Source organism: Empidonax traillii, unplaced genomic scaffold (genome assembly GCF_003031625.1).
Source record: "Empidonax traillii isolate 1590-97213 ecotype Southwest subspecies unplaced genomic scaffold, ASM303162v1 scaffold27:size3997909, whole genome shotgun sequence".
In the NCBI taxonomy this organism is placed as follows: Eukaryota; Metazoa; Chordata; class Aves; order Passeriformes; family Tyrannidae; genus Empidonax; species Empidonax traillii.
The window spans coordinates 1424300-1442735 of NW_020955220.1; the positions used below are offsets into that span (position 1 = coordinate 1424300).

Consider the following 18436-nt stretch of genomic DNA (forward strand, 5'->3'; position numbering starts at 1 on the left):
GAAGAACAATACAGTGAGTAATCTGGAGCTCTTAAATGAATTAGCTACAGCCTTCTCCAGGCAGTCTCCAAGGAGAGTAGAGAAAGCAGGAAGACAGACAGCTCTGGTGGGCCTGCAGCCACAGGTCACAGGTGTGGGGGGCTCAGAAGATGACTGCTGCCTGTCTGCCCCTGTCCTGCAGGGGGAGGGAGAGCATCAGGCCTAGGCTGCAGGCACCAGAGGAAGATGGATGTAGCTCCAGCTGACTGAACACGGTCAGGAGGTACTGCTGGAGACACGTGTCCCATAGGCCAGGCTGTGAGCTCCCATCTGGCAGAATTAGAGCAGCAGCACCTCAACATGGTCCTGAGGCTCAAGGGTCCAAGTGAGAGGCCTGGGTAGGAAAGCATGAAGGGGACAATACTCCTGACAAGGCAGCGCCAATATCAGAACAAGAGCTCCTCCTCCATCTCCAGGCTTTTAAAAGGATCTTGGGAAAAAAAAAAAAAAAAGGAAAAAAAAGACAGCACATAAAAAACCCACAAAACTGGATTTGCAGCCTCCAGGAAGAAGCCTACAGTAAGAGGCTGAACAAGCACAATCCCTTTAGCTTATTAGAGAACTGAGAAGCGTTGCAATTCCAGCATGTAAGCTGCCACAATAGGAAATTACAAAGCATTGAAGGCTTTTTTAGTACAGAAGAGGAAAGGAACGCCAGCATATGTTCCTTGTAGTGCAAGCAATGGGACCCGTATCCACTACCCTCAGCTCCATTCTGTTCAGCAGCTTTGGCCAAACAGCATCTTCTGGGCTCAGTGCAGATGTAGCTGGGCCAAACAAAATGCTCAGTCCAATGTGAGAAGGCTGGGCAGCTAAAAAGGTCCAGGATTATTTGCACTCCTCAGATCTAGCTGGCAGGAGGTGGTCAGAGCAGAGGAAAGGGTATCTCAGCTCTTACATGTAAGAGAAATGGCAAGACGTGGAGGTTTGCTGTAGCAGTTTTTCATCCAATTTGAAGAAATTTGCAGTTAAGTGTTCCTGCCCCACTATCATGCATGGCTGATATGAGAAAAGCTGAGGCAGAAAACACTGGCAGCCAAATGGCAGACACTTTCCCCATGGCACAGATTCCCTGGCCACAGTTTTACACAGAAGATCCTGCCAAGAGGGAGTTTGTAAAAGAAAGCTGGATGTAAGCAAAGGACTTCACCCTCTCTGGTTTCGTTCTTTGGCCAACTCCACACCCCAGCCACCACTGGCATGTGTGCCAGGGAGGCACAGGGCACAGGCACTGCCCCACTATTCTGTGCCACAGGACTGCTTCTGGCAGCTCCCAGGCAAGCCCAGTTAGGAGTGAGGCTCCAGGTCCTAAGCTGATGCTGGTGTGAGCCCTGTGGGATTCAGCGCTGCAAAAGCAGAAGGACCCACTGCACCAAGACAGCAGGCAGAGCACGGGTGTGCACAGCTCTGAAGAGAAGGAGAGGAGGAATCTGGGCTGGGTAGGAACAGTGGGTATTTATCAATATAAATTCTTTACACATTACTTGCTCTCACACACACACATCTGCACCAGGCAACCCAGCACTTCCTTCAGGCACAGGAAAGCATGGCTTGGGTCTTCAGTCCATAACATGATGGAGTGGCCTCCCAGGGAGTCTTAAACAAATGCAGGTCACCTTCTGCAGAGGAGTCCTGGCTGCTCCGCTCACAAATCCCCTGTCCTCCAGAGGCCACAGAGTGTTGTCTGTCGTTGGGTAGGGGCAGGTCAAGCACCTGAGGCTCCTCAGGAACGCTGGGACTTCACACGGTTCCTGCGGCCGGCCTTGGCCCCACGCTGGGCTCCCTTCATAAGGCCCTTGAACTGGCCCTGCATTTTTGCCCGCTTCCTGGAGGGAGCAAGGAACAGGAGACTGGGTTGGTGCAGGCACTGGGCACACCTAATGTGCAGGGATGCTCCAGGTTCTGCAAGCAGTGGCACAGAGGATGACAGGAAACTCCCAAGCCCACCAAAAAAACATAGCAACAAAAAGCCAATCCATTCCCATCTCTGTGCCCTTCCTGGTTAGTCTCACCTTCTGTTGAGTTTAGCTCTGTTCAGGGGGATGTAGGCATAGGGATCAAGCTGGCCCTTCTTCTTCACGTCGCCTTTACCTTTCTGTGGGAGACACTCACATGTGAGAAGATGCAAACGTCCTGTTCTGGTGCAACCCTGCCACCTGGCCATCCCAAAGACTATGATGCAGTCAGGTGCCAGCTAAGCTATCATCACCCATATGGTGCTACAGACACCTGCTTTGAGCACTGAGCACGAACTGTCCACAGCAAGGGCAGTACAGGAACTCCAAGATGGGCTGGCAATGTTAGAGATACTGTCTGGCAACTCCTCTTGGAGCAGAGATCCCCTTCCAGCCTTGGTGCTATAGAACCAGACTCCCAACAAACAAATGGTACTTCCTGTCCCACCAAAGCCCCAGGTATCCCCCCACCCGAACCCTGCAACCCCCTGGGTCCCTCACCTTGGATCTGTATTCTGCACCGAAGGCTGGCTCCTTGTTCAAAGGACGGTGGATCCCAGAGCCTCCAGCTAGAAAACAGAGACTGTATTAGAAGGGGGTTTCAGGGCTCCCCCTGCTCAGTTCAAGTTGTGGAGTCTCCTTCACTGGATATATTTCAGAACCATGTGGATGCAATCCTGTGCAATGTGCTCTAGGATGACCCTGTTTGGGCAGGGAGGTTGGACTAGATGACACAGTGTCATCCAGTGGTCCCTTCCAACCCAACCCATTCTGTTATCTCTGCTCCAGTTGTCCTGCAGCAACACAGATGGGTATGAAATTCTGGCCCTCTGGGCTAGCCTGGGCATAGGCAGAGAACTTACCTCTGTACTGAGAGTAGGTTCCAGCCTCGGCTTCCTCGTCATCTGGCTCCTCTCTGAACCGACGCTTCTGGTTTTTCTTCTGCAGAAGCAAGCGGCAGAAACCCTGCAGCTGGCTTGTCCTTACAGTTCTGCCTTTGCACACACCCCCAACCTCTTGCTTCCTCCCATGGGCACCCACAGACCTTCTAGACGGCACATCCCTATCCTAGACAACCTCCTGCACTCCTCCAAGCAGCTGATGCTTGCCTGGTGTCACCACTGGCCTCTCAGGCACAGCTGCAGCTGCCATGGCACAGGCAGTGGTTTGGCACAGCTGAGATCCCCCAGCATCTCCTCAGGACCACAAGCCCTGTACTCACACTGCGGAGACCCACATCTTGCAGCACATCTGCCATCTCCTCGTCTGCTCCTATGGTACAGGAAAAGAGAGTCAATGCAGGATATGGGCATCGACCTAGTACCTGGGACAGCCCCAGTACCATGCCAGCCCTTGGAGGGAGTTTCAATAGCAGGGTGCCGCTGCTGAATCAGTAACTGGTGGCTGTGTCCCCTCCAACCCCCTCCTGATGATGGAGGGGGCTGTCTCTCCTGGGCAATGGCCCAGAAGAGAGCCGCTGGGTGTGACACAAGGCTGTACCTACTCCTGTCACCTTCACCCATATGCCCCCAAAATCCCACATGCAAATGGCAGGAAGAAAACCATTCAGAAGTCTAGAACAAGTCTAGTGTGGCCCCTGAGAGCCCAGGCAGTACCTTTGGCTTCATCATCATCTATCTCCTCCTCCTCTTCATGGATGATCAGGCGTCCGTCCTCAGACATCTGGAAGTCGTGGCTCACTCCTCTGGATCGCTTTGGGCCTGGCTTGGTTGCTGCTCACAGAGAGGTGGGTCAGGGCCTGGGGAGGGACCCACTCCTGGGGGCAGCTGTACCCCCAGGTACCCTGTGCATCACATCAGCCCCCACCCCATCCATCCCCCCCATCCCCCCCATCAGAAGCTTCACTCCTTACCCAGCACCCGCTGGGACACGTTGGGGTCCAGGAAGTTGAGGGGCTCATCCTCTTCCCCTTCCTTCAACCAGGCCTGGCCCTTCTGCCGTGCTTGCTTCCTCCGTTCCTTATTCCGATGCCGTTCCTCCTCTTCCTCCTCCTCATCCTCCGAGTCAGCCAGGATCTCTTCCATGCTGTCAAAAGACAGAGAAGATGATGGCAACAGAACAAGCCTAGGGGTGCAGCCTGCCCCACAACACGCGGCAGCCTCAGAGATGTCTCCAGCACCTCTAGAGGCACCAGCTGAGCAGATCCAGCACCGAGCCCTCGGTGGGGGCTGCTCTTTCTTCACCCCCAGCCCATCTTCACCTGTCTCCTTTGGGCTGTGCTGGTGGTGCCTCCTCCTCATCCGTATCTGCAGCCGCCCGCTTAAGGGCACGCTGCTTGCGGTTCCGGGCTTCTGCCTTGCGGATGTTCACCAGCACCTTATGGTACTCAGATGGCAGCAGCCCCTTCACCAGCTCGAAGCTGAGGAGCACAGAGAGCAGTGAGCACCCACCTTCTCCCGCACCGCTTCCCAGAGAGCTTCCTCGCCACCCCAAGAGACGACAGCTTACCCGAACTTGCGGATGAACTTGATGAAGAGGTTTCGCAGCTTCATACGAAAGTGGCGCCTCATGTCATCTGAAAGGTTCCCCACGGCCTCCAGCTGCCAGGACAGAGACCCTCAAGACCCAAGCACCCTTGCATTGGGCACCCAACCTCCCACCCTTCACCTGCATGGCCACCTTGCTCACCCTGCTGCCATTGCCCCATGCCCTTTCCAGGCAGAGTCATGGGGAGGTCTCCCTGCTTGGCAGGGCTGGTTCACGGGAGTTCTCTGACATGTCCATGCCAGCATTCAGGAGAGAGACCTCCTCACTGCCATCTTAGCCACTGAGATCAAGATTGTTCCCTTGGCTCCCCGGCAGAAGCAAAGTGCAGCTGGAGATGCCCCCCAGATGCCCAGGGCAGCCCCAGCTCTGCCCTACCCCCCTTCTCAAGGCACCCCGTGTGGGATCTCACCATCGGCTGCACGTGCTTGGCCAGCAGCTTGGTGTCCACCAGCAGCAGCGTGACCTTGAGGAAGCCCAGGGCCGCCTTCACCACATCCCGCGTGCGGGAGGCCAGCAGCAGGCAGATGTTCTGCAGGAGCTGCTCCACCACACTGAACTCCAGGTGATCTGCAACCACAGTGAGACAGCCACAGCCAGCCTGCTTCCAGTACCTGCCTCTGCCAGAGTGCTCTGCCTCGCCCCCCCAGGCCCCCTGCTCACCTTTGAACTCGAAGAACAGGCGAGTCAATGCCAGCACGGTACAGCTGATCATGGTGACTGAGCCAGTGAGCCCCACGTAGATGAGGAGCAGGAATCGCTGCATGGCCTCTGCAAGAGGGGGATGACTCAAGCCCCGATTCGCTCTGTGACCAGCAGCATCCCTGGACCATTTCAGCAGGATGCTGGCCACAGGTCTGATATCCCTGGGGCCAGAGCAGCCGTGGGACTGAGCAAGTGGAACAGGATCTCACCTTCAGGGTTGGGTCCAAAGCGGATGAAGGCATGCCCCATCTCCACAAGCAGCATGAAGGCATTCTTGCGGGCCCCCACTGACACCTCCTTGGTGCACAGGATGACCTGGAGGCACACAGCATGTCACAGCACTACTGCCACCCCCACAGCCAGAAACAGCTGGGCGCTCCCCAGGACCATGCTTACCTCTGGGACCAGGGCAGTGACGAAAGGCTCGTGCTCTGCTGAAAGCTGCTTCACAATGTGGAACAGGCATTTCAGCCGAGGCTGGGGAAAGAAACAGCCCAGCACTGTTACATCAAGGGACACACACACAGCTACCCCTACCACCCACTCCATCCATCCCTCCCAGCAGAGGCTGATCTCCACCACTGCAGCCCTTGCTCTCACCCTCTTGGCTGGGGATGCTGCACTCTTGAGCGACTCCAGCAGTGCTGTCTGCAGGTCCTGCAGGTGGGAGCGGACAAAGGCCTGGCAGGGAGCGTGGGAAGCGGCGCACACCTCCTCCAGCACACGGTATGCCTTCTTCTGCACGCTGCGCTCTTTGCTCTGCAGGGACAACCAGCAAGCTCCCACTGCAAAGGCAGCCCCTCACCACAGTGACCCCTGCAGTACCCCACACCACTCAGCAGAAACTATGGCAGCTGTTCAGCCCCACAAAAGGGGGGCAAAGCTGGAACCAAGCAGAAGGTTCCCTACCACACCCCCTGCAACGGTCAGGGCTGGGGGCCAGCTAACCTGGAGGGAAGGCTGGATGGTGCGGTACAGGGAGTCCAGGGATTGCTCATCAGCATAGGGTGCCATTGCTACCACTAGATCCAGGATGGAGAGTCTACAGCAGACGAGAATACACAGGTGATTAACTCCAGCATCACTAATATTACCTGACCAATCATCAAATGGTTTAGGTTGGATACTAGAAAGAAGTTCTTTACAGAGAGAGAGAGTGATCAGGCATTGGAATGGCCTGCCCAGAGAGGTGGTGGATTCACCGTCCCTGGAGGTTTTTAAGACGAGGCTGGATGTGGCACTGAGTACCATGATCTAGGGATCAAGGGTTGGACTTGATCATCTCGGAGGTCTCTTCCAACCCAGTTAATTCTATGATTCTATGACAAGAGTGGCAAAGCCCACACAGGGCAGTGCCCTTGCTCTGCTCACCAGGAGCACATCTAAAGTTTTACCCTTAAGCATCAGCCCCCAGGCATTACCTGGCAAATTCAGAGCTCTCAGGACTGGTCAGCTTCACACTGGCTTTCTCCAGGAACCCACACACCATCTGCAGGGCAGGCACACAGAGCAGGATCAGAACTGACCAAAGGAAGTGCTTTTACAAGAGTTTGCAATCCACCTGGCAAACACCTTGCCCCAAGATTTTGTGGAGACAAGAAAACCCAGACCTCTGGCTGGAAAGGGCTCCCTCTCCACAATGGTAGGAAGGGCTGCTCTCTGCTCAGTGTCTTTCTCTCCTCTCCAATAAGCCACATCAGACTGGATTTGGCTGGAGATGCTGGCCTGAGCCAGCACAGCTTGGCCCCCTCACCTGGGGGTCGGTGATGGTCAGGTAAGCACGAACAGTGTCCAGCACGGAGCGGCGCTGAGCACTGCTGCCCCCGTCCTCCTCAGGCTGGCTGTACACATTGAACAGGATGGGCAGGAAATTCTTGGCAAAGCGACCCACTTCTGCCCGCTCTGCATCTAGGGAGAGGACAACAGGGAGGTACGGATCAGCGTGTCCCTTCCCTGGGTCACCGCAGGGGACAGGGACCAACCAGGAGGGTCCATCTCCCCCCAACCTGTCTCGCAGCCTTTGTGGATGAGGGTGCGCAAGGCCTGGCACACGGTGGGGCGGAGGTCTGGGCGCTCGCTGATGGCCATGCCCAGGGTGCGGGCCAGCCCCTTGAAGGCCCCCAGCACGTCTGTGGGGTGGGTGCAGAAGCCAGGCAGCAGAGTCCAAACCTGGAAGGCAAAAGAAAAGGTGGGAGACCAGCAGTCTTCACCAAATCACAGCTCCCCAGCCTGGCATGGGTACATCATAGCAGTACTCCTGTACACTCCTTGTTACCTGCCACTGCAGCGTGTCGTAGAGTTTGGCCTCCACAGTCTTCCCAGCCTGGGTAAACTCCTGGGCTACAGAACAGAAGGAGAGATGTGTAGAACAGTAGATGTTGCAAAGCCCTGCTCCACCCCAGGGAAGGGGAGGGAGATCCCACCGAACACCCTGGCCTGTTGGGTGTGCCACTCTGCTCACCTCTGTTTTTCAGGGCGGCTGCCAAGGGCAAGAAGTAGCTGGTGAAGAAGCCAAGCCGTGTTCCCTGCACATAGTCCCGCAGCACCGGCAGGAGCCAGCTGCGGGGGAAATCCAGCGTCTCCCTGGGGAGGGAAGGCATGGATCAGGGGAGCACAGGGCACTGCTGGCATCAGCCCCTGGACACAGGGCACTTCCACCCAGCCCCAAAGTTGGGCACAGGTAGGCTCGGCAGCCAAACACCTCCAGCACTATGTGAGGACAGGAATGTAACGAACAGCTGCAAAATTGCTACCCCATGACTATACTCACTCCCTGCCGTCAATCTCCAGGGGCACAGCTTCCAGCAGCACCTCAGGGCCCATGGTGCTCACAGCAGCCCCCACTGCCTGGTCCACTTCAGCGGTGTAGGGAAAGTGTGGGGAGAGACGCAGGTCACACAGGGACCGGAGACACTGCCGGGATAGGGCAGGACAGTCTCAGAACATGGGGCAGGTCTGGCACGTGTCACTCACTATGCCTGCCCAGGGATGCCAACTGCCCTGCACGTCCCCATGCTGAGTCCCAGAGCTGTGTACGCTCTGCCCACATATGGGCAGGACAGCAGGCACTAGCATGGCCCTGCTCCACAGCTGGAGAGGGCAACACAGCCTGGACAGCAGCGCAGCCACCCCACCCTCCCTCTGTGAATGAGTCTACGCTCTCCCAGACTGGCTCACCTTCCTCATGATGGGATGGCACTGCTTCCCACATGTCTCAAAGAAGATCTCCAGCACCCGCAGCACCTCATCCCACGCTGCATGAAAACGGTATGTCAGTCCTTCCTCCACTGATCTGAGGAGGAGAGAGGAGACAGTCATGCTGGTAGTGATCAGGGTGCCCACCAGGCCGGCCAGACCCCATGAGGGACCAGGCAGATACTGGTCAGAGCTCAGCCAGTCTCATGGGGACAGCCCCTCCCACACCACCACTCCTCACTTGAACATCTTGCACAAGTAGGCAGCAGGCACTGGGGCAGATGCAGAGACAGTGCCCAGGTCCTCCATGTGGGGCGCAATGCACTCACTCAGGAGGGTCTGCAAGGGCAAATGGAAAATGGGATAGCCGTGGACCATGGAGCCCTCAGCCTGGCAGACACAGAGGGGCACACCACTCCCTGGCAAACCCCAAACCCCTCAACAGAGCCCCCCACAAGGTATAGGGCAGCCAAATGAGCAGAGGTGCCTGCGAGTGGTACCTCCAGGGTCTGCGCCGCTGCCGACACCACCTGGGAGTGTGGGGAGAGGAAGCAGTTCATGGCAGCAGAGAAGAGCCGGGGCAGGTGAGCCCAGCACAGGTCCTTCTGCAGCCTGGAGAGGAGAGACAGGTCAGGTGAGAGACCAAGCAGCTGCCCCTCCCCCTGCCCAGCCACGGCCCCTGCCCGCACCTGCCCAGGTTGATGTGCGCCCGCTCCATGGTAGACAGCCAGGTCAGCAGCGGCTGCAGGTCACTTGTGCTGGGCACGTAGTCATAGAGGGCCTGGAGAAGTAGAAGATAGGGTGGGTGGCATGGCACTGCCAGTTCTGTTCCCCTTCACACTGGCACTCCACACTCACAGTGATGATCTGGGCGTTGAGCTCGGCTGGCAGGCAGGCCACGCTGGCCTGGGCACTGAAGAGGCTGTGGAAGGCTTGCATGGCACACGCTGTCACCAGCTGCAAAGGACACGATGTCAGGAGAAGGGCTCTGCTTTGCACCCACTGTCTCCCCACTCCAAAGCAGGCTCTGCCCTGGGAAACCCAACACTGCTGCAACTGTGACCCATGTACACAGCCTCTCTCTTCCACAGCAGTCAGGCCAGCAAGGACCAGCTGCCGTGGGCTCCTCCTTGTTTGCATCCTGCATTTTCACACTCCCAGTGGGCAGCCAAGGGAGTTTGATCCCTTCCAGACTGCAGCCCAAGAGGAAAGGGTCTGCTCTTGTTATCCTTGGAGCGGGAATACTCACCACATGGCTGAGGGTCATGACACGGAGCAAGGTCTCGCAGCAGGTCTTCACCATGGCTGCAGGAAAGCACGGCAGAATGTCCCGCAGCAGGGCAAGGATGTGCAGGGTAGTGGTGGCCTCCTTGGCACCTGTGTGAGCAGAGCAACCTCTGAGCCTGTGGCACCTCACAGCAAAGCCCCTGTAACAGCGCTGGGGTTGACATACAGAGCCAGGGTGAACACTCCCCTGACTCCTGAGAGCAGAAGAGCTGACAACTTAACAGCTGAGGACCCTTCAAAACATTTTAGGTGCCCCAGAGGTGTCTCACACTTTCCAGCAATCCAAGATGCTGCACCCTCCCCTATTCCCTTCAAGTCCTTATTCTACCACAGTGATAGAGTTCCCCAAACTCAGCTGCAGACCCCAAACTCCAGTGCCCCACACCTCCAGCTTTTTCAATCTCCTGCACACAGAACTTGGCAGTAGAGGGTGCCGCAGGGTGATTCTCAGGGGCTGCATTGCCAAACATGAACTCGCTGCCCCTCAGGACAGAGCACACACCGTACTGGGCTGCTTTTCGCACCTGGGGGAAGAAGAACCCAGGTGAGTAGAGGCTGCAGACCTGGGAGGCAGAGCCAGCCCCAGAAACATGATTCAAAAGTAGTGTCATCTTCTGCCAGGGCCACTGGGCTCTCACCTTGGGCTTAGTATGGACACAGAAACTCAGCAAGCCATGATAGACCTGGAGGGTGACAGGGTAGCTCCAGGCTGCCAGGTCCTGCTTCCGCAGCAGCGTGGCCAGGCAGGAGAGAACCTATGACAAGACAGCAGCAGAGGCATTAGCATCACCCCACAGAGAAACCCCTGCTCACTGCAAGGGCCTCGGGCTGAGCTCCCAGCACACTCTACAGCAGCAACCTTGACCCCAGCTCTCAGCAGACCTGGGCAGAGCTGACACAGCTGGCTGCCCCTTGGCTACTCACCCAGCGCAGGGCAGAGGTGGAGCTGCTGCAGGCCTGCGAGGACACAATACTCATGAAGGCTTTTGAGGCATCCGAGAACTTTTTAATAAGAACAGGGCTCGGGACCCTGCCAGAAGAAGGAGGCATGTCAGTGGGGTGAGGAGCAGACAGCTGGTGGCAGTCATCACATAGGAACCTGCATCACCAGCTTGCTCTGTTTGGGTCCTTTCCCCAGCCTGGGGAGGGTGGACAGCACCACTCCCTCTTCCAAGACGGGGTATGTAGCTCTCTCTGCTCCTCTGTCAGCCACTCACCGCTTTAGGACAAGGTTAAGTAGGTAGGCGACAGCAGACAGTGACTCGGGAGACTCCACTGCCTCCAGCGTGGTCATCTGGGAACAGAGGACGGGTAAGCAAGGGGGATTGAGGATTCACATCAGACTAACCCTTGGGAAGGGGGCAGAGAAACCAGGAGCAGCCCAACAGCATCTCTGCTGAAGAAAGACATTTGGGGCTTTGGCTACCAGCACAGAACCTTTCTCCACCAACCCTCCTGAGAGCCCACCCTCGTTGCCAACAGCAGCTCCCCCTGTGCCTCCTCCCCACAACCATCACTCACCAGTGCAGCAAAGTACTCGGTCTCACTCTCCTTTCCCCCCCGGGAGCGGATCACCTCTGTCACAGCTGCCAGCACGGCACAGATCTGTGAGAAGCCACAGCAGGTCAGTGCTCCTTGCCCTCATACCCGGGAGGGGCCACTCTTACCAGACACCCCCTTCCCCAAGCCCTGCTACCACCCCTACCTCTTTGTGAGCGGCGGAGTTGGACTCCCAGAAGCGCTGCACCTTGCTGAAGGTGGCGTTGGTGCAGTCGCTCAGCCCGCTCAGGAAGGTGCCAGAGGACTTCTCTGTGGCCACCTCCGCAGTGTCCTCCTCCTCCATGTGGAGCTGAGCGCTGTCACTTGCCCGCCCCAGGTGCAGGGACCCCGACTGCAGCTCATTGTGCAGTTTCACCGCGTCCACCGTCAAGTTGCTTTTCTCTGTGGGGGTGACACATGTCAGACCTGCGAGGTTGCTCCACACCCACCCTGAAACCCCCCACGCTCCCCTCCTCTCTCTTCTCAGACAGACTGGCTTGGCTGGAACTCATCTCCAGCATGTGGGACACCAGTGCTCCTGCACACCAAGGGGAGAGAAAGCGCAGTAACAACTAGAAAGAGCTCCTTGATTCTGTGAAAACAAACCAGAGCACAGTCCAGCCGCCTCCTGGGATGGTGTCTACACAAACATGTCCTGGTGTGCCAAGGCTTTAATGCTGAGGTGCTTCTTGTACTGTGCTCTACACATTTTCTACGCAGAGCCATGGCAACCAGACAAGCCTGACACACATTGCATACCCCTCTGAGTAGCAGCCAGCTGCAAGAGGGTAGTACGTGCTGCAAGACTTGTTTCTACACGTGCAAGAGAAAGATCTTGGCCAGCAGCAGCCAGAGCTCTCGCAATGCCTGACAGACTTTGGTATGCTTTCCACATCATGAACAGGAGTCACGTCACTCACCGCACCAGACGCCACAGCGGCACTTACAGGTGTGGCCAGGGGCTTTGGGGAGCCTCGTAGAGTGACAGGCTCTGCAGCACGCGGTGCCCCGTTCCGCTCCTCAGGCCCCGTGCCACGGTGACGGCACACTCATGTCCTCCTCCCCGGTTTACTGACTCCGCCTCCCCCGGGACTGTCAGCGCCCCTGGGCCCTCCAGTCCCCGCTCTGGCTCTCGGCGGACCCCATGCTCACATCGCAGCCGCCCCCCCCCGCGCTCCTGCACCCCGCCGGGGAGAGCCGGCTGGGAGAGAGGTGGGGAGCTCCTCGCCCCGGGGCCCTGTCGCCCCGTCCGCCCCTGTGCTCACCCGCGGGCCGGCTGAAGAAGCGGCTCCGGGCGGCCAGGCGGTGCTGGCGGGTCTCGGGGTTGCAGTCGCTGCTGTGGCCCTTCCGCCACCGCTTGAGCTTGGCCGCGGCCCCTGAGCGGAGCCGCCCGCTCCGCGCCATGCTGCTCCCGGCTCCACGTGCGCCCGCTCCCCCGCCCCTTCCGCTTCCGGCGCCTGCCGCCATCTTAACTGAGGGCAGCCCACAGGGCAAGCCGCCACCCAGCGGGGCGGGCATGGGGCGGTGACGGGGCAGCGATGGGAGACCCGTGGGGCGCGGGGATAACCGCGGGCAGGAGCCTGTAAGACCCCGCCGTGCCGGGACCGCACTCCTGTGGAACTGTCCCGAGTGCGCCCGGAGCCGCAGACGAGCGGCCGCCACGCGTTACGCTTTACCGAGCGTGCATTGCGTCACGGTGACGTCACGCCATGAAGGTCGCGCCGCCCTTCGCGGCCGCACCATGAGCTACGTGCGCCTCCACCCGGCGCCCGCTCTGCGCATGCGCTCCCCCCTGGCGGCGCCGCGCGGGGCGGGGCGGGGCAGCGCGGGGGCGTCATTCGCGCGTGGCAGCGGCGCGAGGAGCATCGCGCGCCGGTCCCTCAGCCCGCCATGGCCGGCGCATATCGGCTCGTCCTCGTCCGCCACGGCGAGAGCGCCTGGAACCTCGAGAACCGCTTCAGCGGATGGTACGATGCCGACCTCAGCCCCGCCGGACAGCAAGAGGCGCGGCGCGGCGGCGAAGCTCTCCGAGGTACCGGTGACCGGTGAAAGGAGGGGGGAAGGAGAGAGGGGGAGTCGGCCAAGGCGGGAGTTACGGAGGTGAGGGGTGTGGGGGAGTTGCAGGCTGGTGCGGCCGCCTCGAACCTAACGGGGCCGGGTTTGAGGCTCTCCGATGCCCGGGAATGGCCTTTGGTGCGGGGTCGGGGTTTCGGTACCGCGGGGAGAGCCGCAGGTGTGTGTTGGTTCTCCGGTACCCGTCGCGTCCTGACCACCACCGGTTCCAGTAAGAGCGAGGACGCGACCGGTATCGGTGCGGCGAGGACGCCGCCCTTGGCCTTTCACCGGTTGCGTAAGGCCCGGCACTCACCTCCCTGGTCTTCCCCACCCCCTTCCCCCATCTTCTTTAGATGCCGGCTACGAGTTCGACATTTGCTTCACCTCGGTGCAGAAACGGGCCATCCGTACCCTCTGGACCGTCCTGGATGCCATTGATCAGATGTGGTTACCCGTTATCCGGACCTGGCGCCTGAACGAGAGGCACTACGGGGCTCTGACGGGTTTGAACAAGGCTGAGACAGCGGCGAAGCATGGCGAGGCGCAGGTGAAGATCTGGAGGCGCTCCTATGACATTCCTCCGCCTCCCATGCAGTCTGACCACCCCTTCTACAGCACCATTGCAAAGGTAAGACCCATTGCTCTTTGTCCCTTGCAGGGAGCCTCCTAGAAGTCACTTGTATCGTGGTGGCCTGGCTTCCTCTATAGAGTCTTCTCTGTTTCTGCTCCAGTAGTCAGGGCTGTTGTGTGTGGTAATGGTTGGCTTTGGGCTGAGTTTATCCTGCTCCCTCCTTGGGGAGTGGAACACCTGGGCATTGCATGAACAGATCCAAAGCAGAGAAGATAATACCTCTGTTAATCATGAGTGCCGTGACCTATTCATGGATTTGTCATCTGGTCTCTTCATCCAGAGCCAGCAAGGTGTGACTTTCCCCATGAGGGGCCTCATGGCCCTGACTGTGGTTCATTATAAGCCTGGACATCAAAGGCTTCCTTGTTTCCAAGCCTAGCTTCACTTACATGTAGCAGGTCCTCAGATGGAGAATTTGGGGGAGGGACAAAAGCCTTGCCACCATCTTCTTGCCCTGGGCTGCTGTATGAGTGTGGCTGTTCTCCCAGGACCGTCGCTATGCTGACCTGACGGAGGACCAGCTGCCAACGTGTGAGAGCTTGAAGGACACCATTGCCCGGGCTCTGCCTTTCTGGAATGAGGAAATTGTCCCACAGATCAAAGAGGGCAAGCGAGTCCTTATTGCTGCCCACGGCAATAGCCTGCGTGGGATTGTCAAGCACCTGGAAGGTAGGTCAGCCCTGCAGGGACACCATGGGGATCTCCCTGCTCCCCCAGCTGGCACTGCAGGCAGGGCCAGGAATGACAGCACTGCTGTGTTCACAGGCATGTCAGAGGAGGCCATCATGGAGCTGAACTTGCCCACTGGCATCCCCATCGTCTACGAGCTGGACAAGAACCTGAAACCCGTCAAGCCCATGCAGTTCCTGGGGGATGAGGAGACGGTGCGCAAGGCCATGGAGGCTGTTGCTGCTCAGGGCAAGGTTAAGAAGTGAGGGCAGGCAGCAGGCCAGCACGTAGTAGAGTCCCCTGCCATCCCCAACCCCTCTGTTCACACCCCCCACAGTTGTAGGAACTTGGAGCTGCAGAGGATTAGGCCCATTCCCTCAGACTTGGCTCCCTTCTGCAGACAACCTGGGGGCCAGGGGTGAGGGCTGTGTGAGCGGAGGTCTGGTGTGAAAGGGAGCCCTGGCTCTGCCAGGAAGCGACCATACACTTCTCCATGCCGAGGTCCCAGCCTTCAGACCCCGTCTGCAGGGGGACAGGCCGAGTGATCCCTCGCCATACCAGGCTCCTCGTCTACTTTGCTTCCCCTGCAGCTCACGTCACCCGGTTACAGTAGTTTTGTCACTTGATTTAGTCCTCCTGGGAGCAGTGAGGCGAGTGCAGTGCAGGCAGTGACCAAGGTGGGTACCCCTGTCCCCTCGTGGGTGCATGGCACAGGGACTGGGATGCCACTGGAAGGGTTGTGTTCTGGTGCCTGTGGTACAGCACCCCAGGGCAGTACTCACGACTCTGGGCCCAGCTCTGCCAGCCCCTGCTTTAACTTATTGCCTTCAGACAAGGGTGAGGGAGGGAGCCTGTTGCCTGGAGGTTTGTGTCTGCCACATACTTCCCCCAGCTGATGTCCATCCTAGTCCTGCTGGTAAAGCAGGTGTTGTTGTGTCCCATCCCACACATGTACGTGGCCTGTTGCTGTGGCTCCCCTTCTGCCAGCGCTGTGAGCCTGGGCTTGCACAGTCAGTGTTATTGTCCAACCATAGCAGCTGTTTTGTTCCAGTTCAATAAAAGAGTAATGCGCAATAATGAGGTGTCCGTGCATCCCTGGGCCGGGTGAGGCTCCATGTTCCCGGTGCACGCATAAGGCACCAGTCGCTGGGGGGTGCAGATGGGGCTGCAGCAGCTGTGCCGGGCTCAGGGCTTGAGGAGCAAAGCACAGCTCTGCAATCCCTGCCTGAGGGTGACGCCCTGCCCTGTGGTGATTTTTCAAGCTCTGGGTGTGGCACACCCTCATCCCCAGAGCAGGGCAGGGCACGTGAGGCCTGGGGAGATGTGGCACTGTGGGATTATCCTGTGCTTAGACAGGCTGTGCTCCAGGCTCCAGTGGGGGGAAACCAACCTGGTGAGGCAAGTGCCTGGAGCCCGCACAGCGCAGCCACAAACGGGTTCTGTGCCGTTGGCCTCACTGCAGCAGAGGCACCGGGTCCTCCCCTTCCCCAGCAGTGAACACGTGCATGTTCCAGCTGCGGTTCTGCGGAAGCCGTTCCCTCTGCAGCTCCGCTGTGGGAGCCGAAGCAGTGTCAGCATGCTGCAGGCAGCACCAGCCACCCCCTGGGCTGTAATGAGCAAAGCACGGAGCTCTCAAAAAATATTTATTATCCAGAAGTAGAAAACCCATCCTGCCAGTGAGGGCCTGGCTGGACGTGTGGGAGCCCAGGGGCTGCTCTGGCCCCACAGGCATCAGTCCTGGCGGTGCTACGTCTGCAGGAACTGGGGCTGCACCCGGGCCACTTTACGGAACTCCTTGGTGTGTGTCCGTGGGCACTGCATTTCGCACCAGCTGATGGGCACCATCTGGACCCCTAGCAACACCATATGGTATGGGTTTCCCCAAAACTGCCTTCCTCATATGGAGAGGGAAGCAGCCACAGCAGACGCCCCTTGGGCAGGGAGGAGGCAGGACAGTTCCAGCCAAGGCCCTGCCTGTCCCTGTCCCATCCCTACCTGCTTCACTGCGTGCCACCACCACACCCAGCTCGTTCTCAGCCGTGCTCAGCAGGTAGTTGGACTGCGCGTCCCCCAGGGAGATCTGGTCAGACAGGGGTTAAGGGAAAGACTTTCCTGAGGGAGCTTGAGGCAGCCCACGGTCTTGAGGGGGAAGGATACGACTTTGGCCAGGACGATGTCACTGGGGCGAAAGCTCTTGTACACTTCTACCTGCATGGGAGAAAGCGGGGAACACCGCACAGCACAGGGCACTGTCAGCAGGAGGGACAGGAGCCCCCACCAGCAGAAAGCGGGGGCAGCTGCAGTAGAACAACCACTGTCAGTGCCTCACTGACCTTATCCTTCTCTGTGGCTCGGATATCTTCTCTCCTGAAAATGAGACGGAGGGATCTGAGTGCTAAAGAGCAAAGGTGCCTTGACAGCCCATGGCAGGAGCTGCCACAGCCTCCCTGGGCGCTCGCCAGGACCTGCTGGACATCTGCCCAGTGCTCAGGGCAGAGGTCCAGCCAGGACACTCAGTTGCACTGCCCTCAACAGCCTTTTTCCCCCCTGGAGAGTGGGGGAATCCCAGCCTTCTCCCTACCGTATGGTCCCCCGAAAGGTGGATTTCAGTGGCGTGGAGCCAACGTACAGGATGTGCACCTTGGCAAAGCGAGAGTTAATGCTGCAGACCTGTCCACGAGAAAAGGAGAAGTCAGTGCCAGCACCCCAGTCCAGGCAGGGAAAGGGCAGGGAGCAGGCAGGATAGGGCTGCATGGGGAGCTCAGGTGTCACTGCATCTCCCTGTGACCAAGCAGTGGTGGGACACCTGGCAGCGAGCTGCCCATGGAAGATACTTGGACAACTCCAGGCACTCAAATAAGGCAGAGACCTGCTGTGATCCCAGTCCCTCTCCCCCCCATCAGGAATGTAAGGAAACTAATCCCTGCTCTGTGCCAGCCTTTCTCTGAGCTGCCCCAGGCACTGACCTGCACATTCCCCGCCCCAGAAAGAGTTCTGGAAGAGAGAGCAAAGAAAAACCTCCACTCAACCCACTTCAACCTCAGGGCAGGCGTCCCCTATGCCAATATCAGATACTCTTTTTGTGAGCGAGGGACCCAAGGGAGCCCTGGGCTGCCCCTGCCCTGCTGGGAGTTGTATAGGCAGAACTAACGAGCCAAGGGCTCTTCATCCCACCTCATTCGTGTGCAGGAGCAAAGCTCAACATGAGGCAGAGAGAGCCAAGGCAATTTGCCACCGCAGCGCTCCGGAACCCCACCTTGCACGTCACCACGGCCCCCACGTTGGGCAGGAGCTGGGACTCGCTGTCTCTGACCACCGACACCACGGGCAGCTGCGGGGCAAGACACGAAGTCAGGATCACCGGCCGAACCCCGTCCCCGGCGAGGCTGTGCAGCCCGGGCGCGCGGCAGCCAGCCCCGGGGAGGAGCAGCTCACCCCGCTGTCCTCGCTCCTCCGCTTCAGGCAGCCGGCCAGCGAGGAGAAGATGAAGCCGTGCCGGGTGTAGGTCCCACTGCCAGCCGTGGCCTCCTCCGTGCTGCACAGTCGCTCACCTGTGAGACCGGGGCTCAGGGGCTGCCAGGGCATCTGGGTCCCGCACTGCCCCGGGCACAGCGCCCGCTCCCAGCAGGCCCAATGCTGGACATCCCCAGGGCAGCCCCCTGGCATCCCCGGCCGCGGGAGCCCCGGGCCGCACTCACCAGGGATGCAGTACCGCGCGGTGGACGCCATGTTCGCTACCGGCACGGCCTCCCAGAGAGCACTTCCCTCATTGGTGACTGGCGGCCATGCCGCGATGTAAGCGGCGCGGCTATTGGTTCTCTCCCAGCGGGCACGGGGCCCGGGCGCGCTGCCTGCT

The 18436-nt window shown here is 58.9% G+C and overlaps 3 protein-coding genes across 5 annotated transcripts; 1 reads left to right on the forward strand and 2 right to left on the reverse strand.

Moving 5' to 3' along the window:
* Positions 1–341: 341 nt before the first annotated feature.
* On the reverse strand, positions 342–12772 carry RRP12 (ribosomal RNA processing 12 homolog). Its single transcript, XM_027908226.1, has 34 exons — positions 12491–12772; positions 11392–11627; positions 11208–11291; positions 10904–10980; positions 10611–10716; positions 10325–10441; positions 10072–10210; positions 9649–9776; positions 9258–9356; positions 9089–9180; positions 8900–9011; positions 8641–8738; positions 8382–8496; positions 7975–8117; positions 7666–7787; positions 7480–7544; positions 7211–7373; positions 6958–7112; positions 6626–6693; positions 6153–6246; positions 5805–5963; positions 5601–5681; positions 5414–5519; positions 5163–5270; positions 4912–5069; positions 4464–4555; positions 4216–4374; positions 3868–4040; positions 3611–3727; positions 3217–3266; positions 2858–2936; positions 2496–2563; positions 2052–2134; positions 342–1865 (listed from the first exon to the last, which is right to left on the reverse strand). Exons 1-34 carry the CDS (start codon positions 12741–12743, stop codon positions 1763–1765), a joined length of 4002 nt encoding a protein of 1333 aa, XP_027764027.1. The 5' UTR covers positions 12744–12772; the 3' UTR covers positions 342–1762.
* A 285-nt stretch (positions 12773–13057) lies between these two features.
* PGAM1 (phosphoglycerate mutase 1) lies at positions 13058–15657 on the forward strand. The gene is made up of 4 exons (XM_027908255.1): positions 13058–13257; positions 13634–13908; positions 14400–14580; positions 14677–15657. Exons 1-4 carry the CDS (start codon positions 13116–13118, stop codon positions 14844–14846), a joined length of 768 nt encoding a protein of 255 aa, XP_027764056.1. The 5' UTR covers positions 13058–13115; the 3' UTR covers positions 14847–15657.
* Positions 15658–16205: 548 nt separating this feature from the next.
* On the reverse strand, positions 16206–18321 carry EXOSC1 (exosome component 1). Of its 3 annotated transcripts, none has more exons than XM_027908308.1 (8): positions 18279–18321; positions 18016–18131; positions 17837–17911; positions 17162–17250; positions 16914–16947; positions 16738–16788; positions 16576–16660; positions 16206–16425 (listed from the first exon to the last, which is right to left on the reverse strand). In XM_027908308.1, exons 1-8 carry the CDS (start codon positions 18307–18309, stop codon positions 16364–16366), a joined length of 543 nt encoding a protein of 180 aa, XP_027764109.1. In that variant the 5' UTR covers positions 18310–18321; the 3' UTR covers positions 16206–16363. The 3 variants fall into 3 exon arrangements, with proteins under 3 accessions (XP_027764109.1, XP_027764102.1, XP_027764115.1); XM_027908301.1 differs by having other exon boundaries at positions 16206–16433; XM_027908314.1 differs by lacking the exon at positions 17837–17911 and having other exon boundaries at positions 16206–16433.
* Between the last annotated feature and the right edge of the window lie 115 nt (positions 18322–18436).

Coding starts and splice junctions, on each gene's coding strand:
- PGAM1 (XM_027908255.1), top strand. CDS start 13,116: ATGGCCGGCGCATATCGGCTCGTCCTCGTCCGCCACGGCGAGAGCGCC. Junction 13,258..13,633: donor CGGCGGCGAAGCTCTCCGAG/GTACCGGTGACC, acceptor CATCTTCTTTAG/ATGCCGGCTACGAGTTCGAC. Junction 13,909..14,399: donor TCTACAGCACCATTGCAAAG/GTAAGACCCATT, acceptor CTGTTCTCCCAG/GACCGTCGCTATGCTGACCT.
- RRP12 (XM_027908226.1), bottom strand. CDS start 12,743: ATGCCCGCCCCGCTGGGTGGCGGCTTGCCCTGTGGGCTGCCCTCAGTT. Junction 11,628..12,490: donor CTTCTTCAGCCGGCCCGCGG/GTGAGCACAGGG, acceptor TCACCCCCACAG/AGAAAAGCAACTTGACGGTG. Junction 4,375..4,463: donor AAGTTCATCCGCAAGTTCGG/GTAAGCTGTCGT, acceptor TGTGCTCCTCAG/CTTCGAGCTGGTGAAGGGGC.
- EXOSC1 (XM_027908301.1), bottom strand. CDS start 18,309: ATGGCGTCCACCGCGCGGTACTGCATCCCTG. Junction 17,912..18,015: donor GGAGGAGCGAGGACAGCGGG/GTGAGCTGCTCC, acceptor CTTGCCCCGCAG/CTGCCCGTGGTGTCGGTGGT. Junction 16,789..16,913: donor GAGCCACAGAGAAGGATAAG/GTCAGTGAGGCA, acceptor TCTCCCATGCAG/GTAGAAGTGTACAAGAGCTT.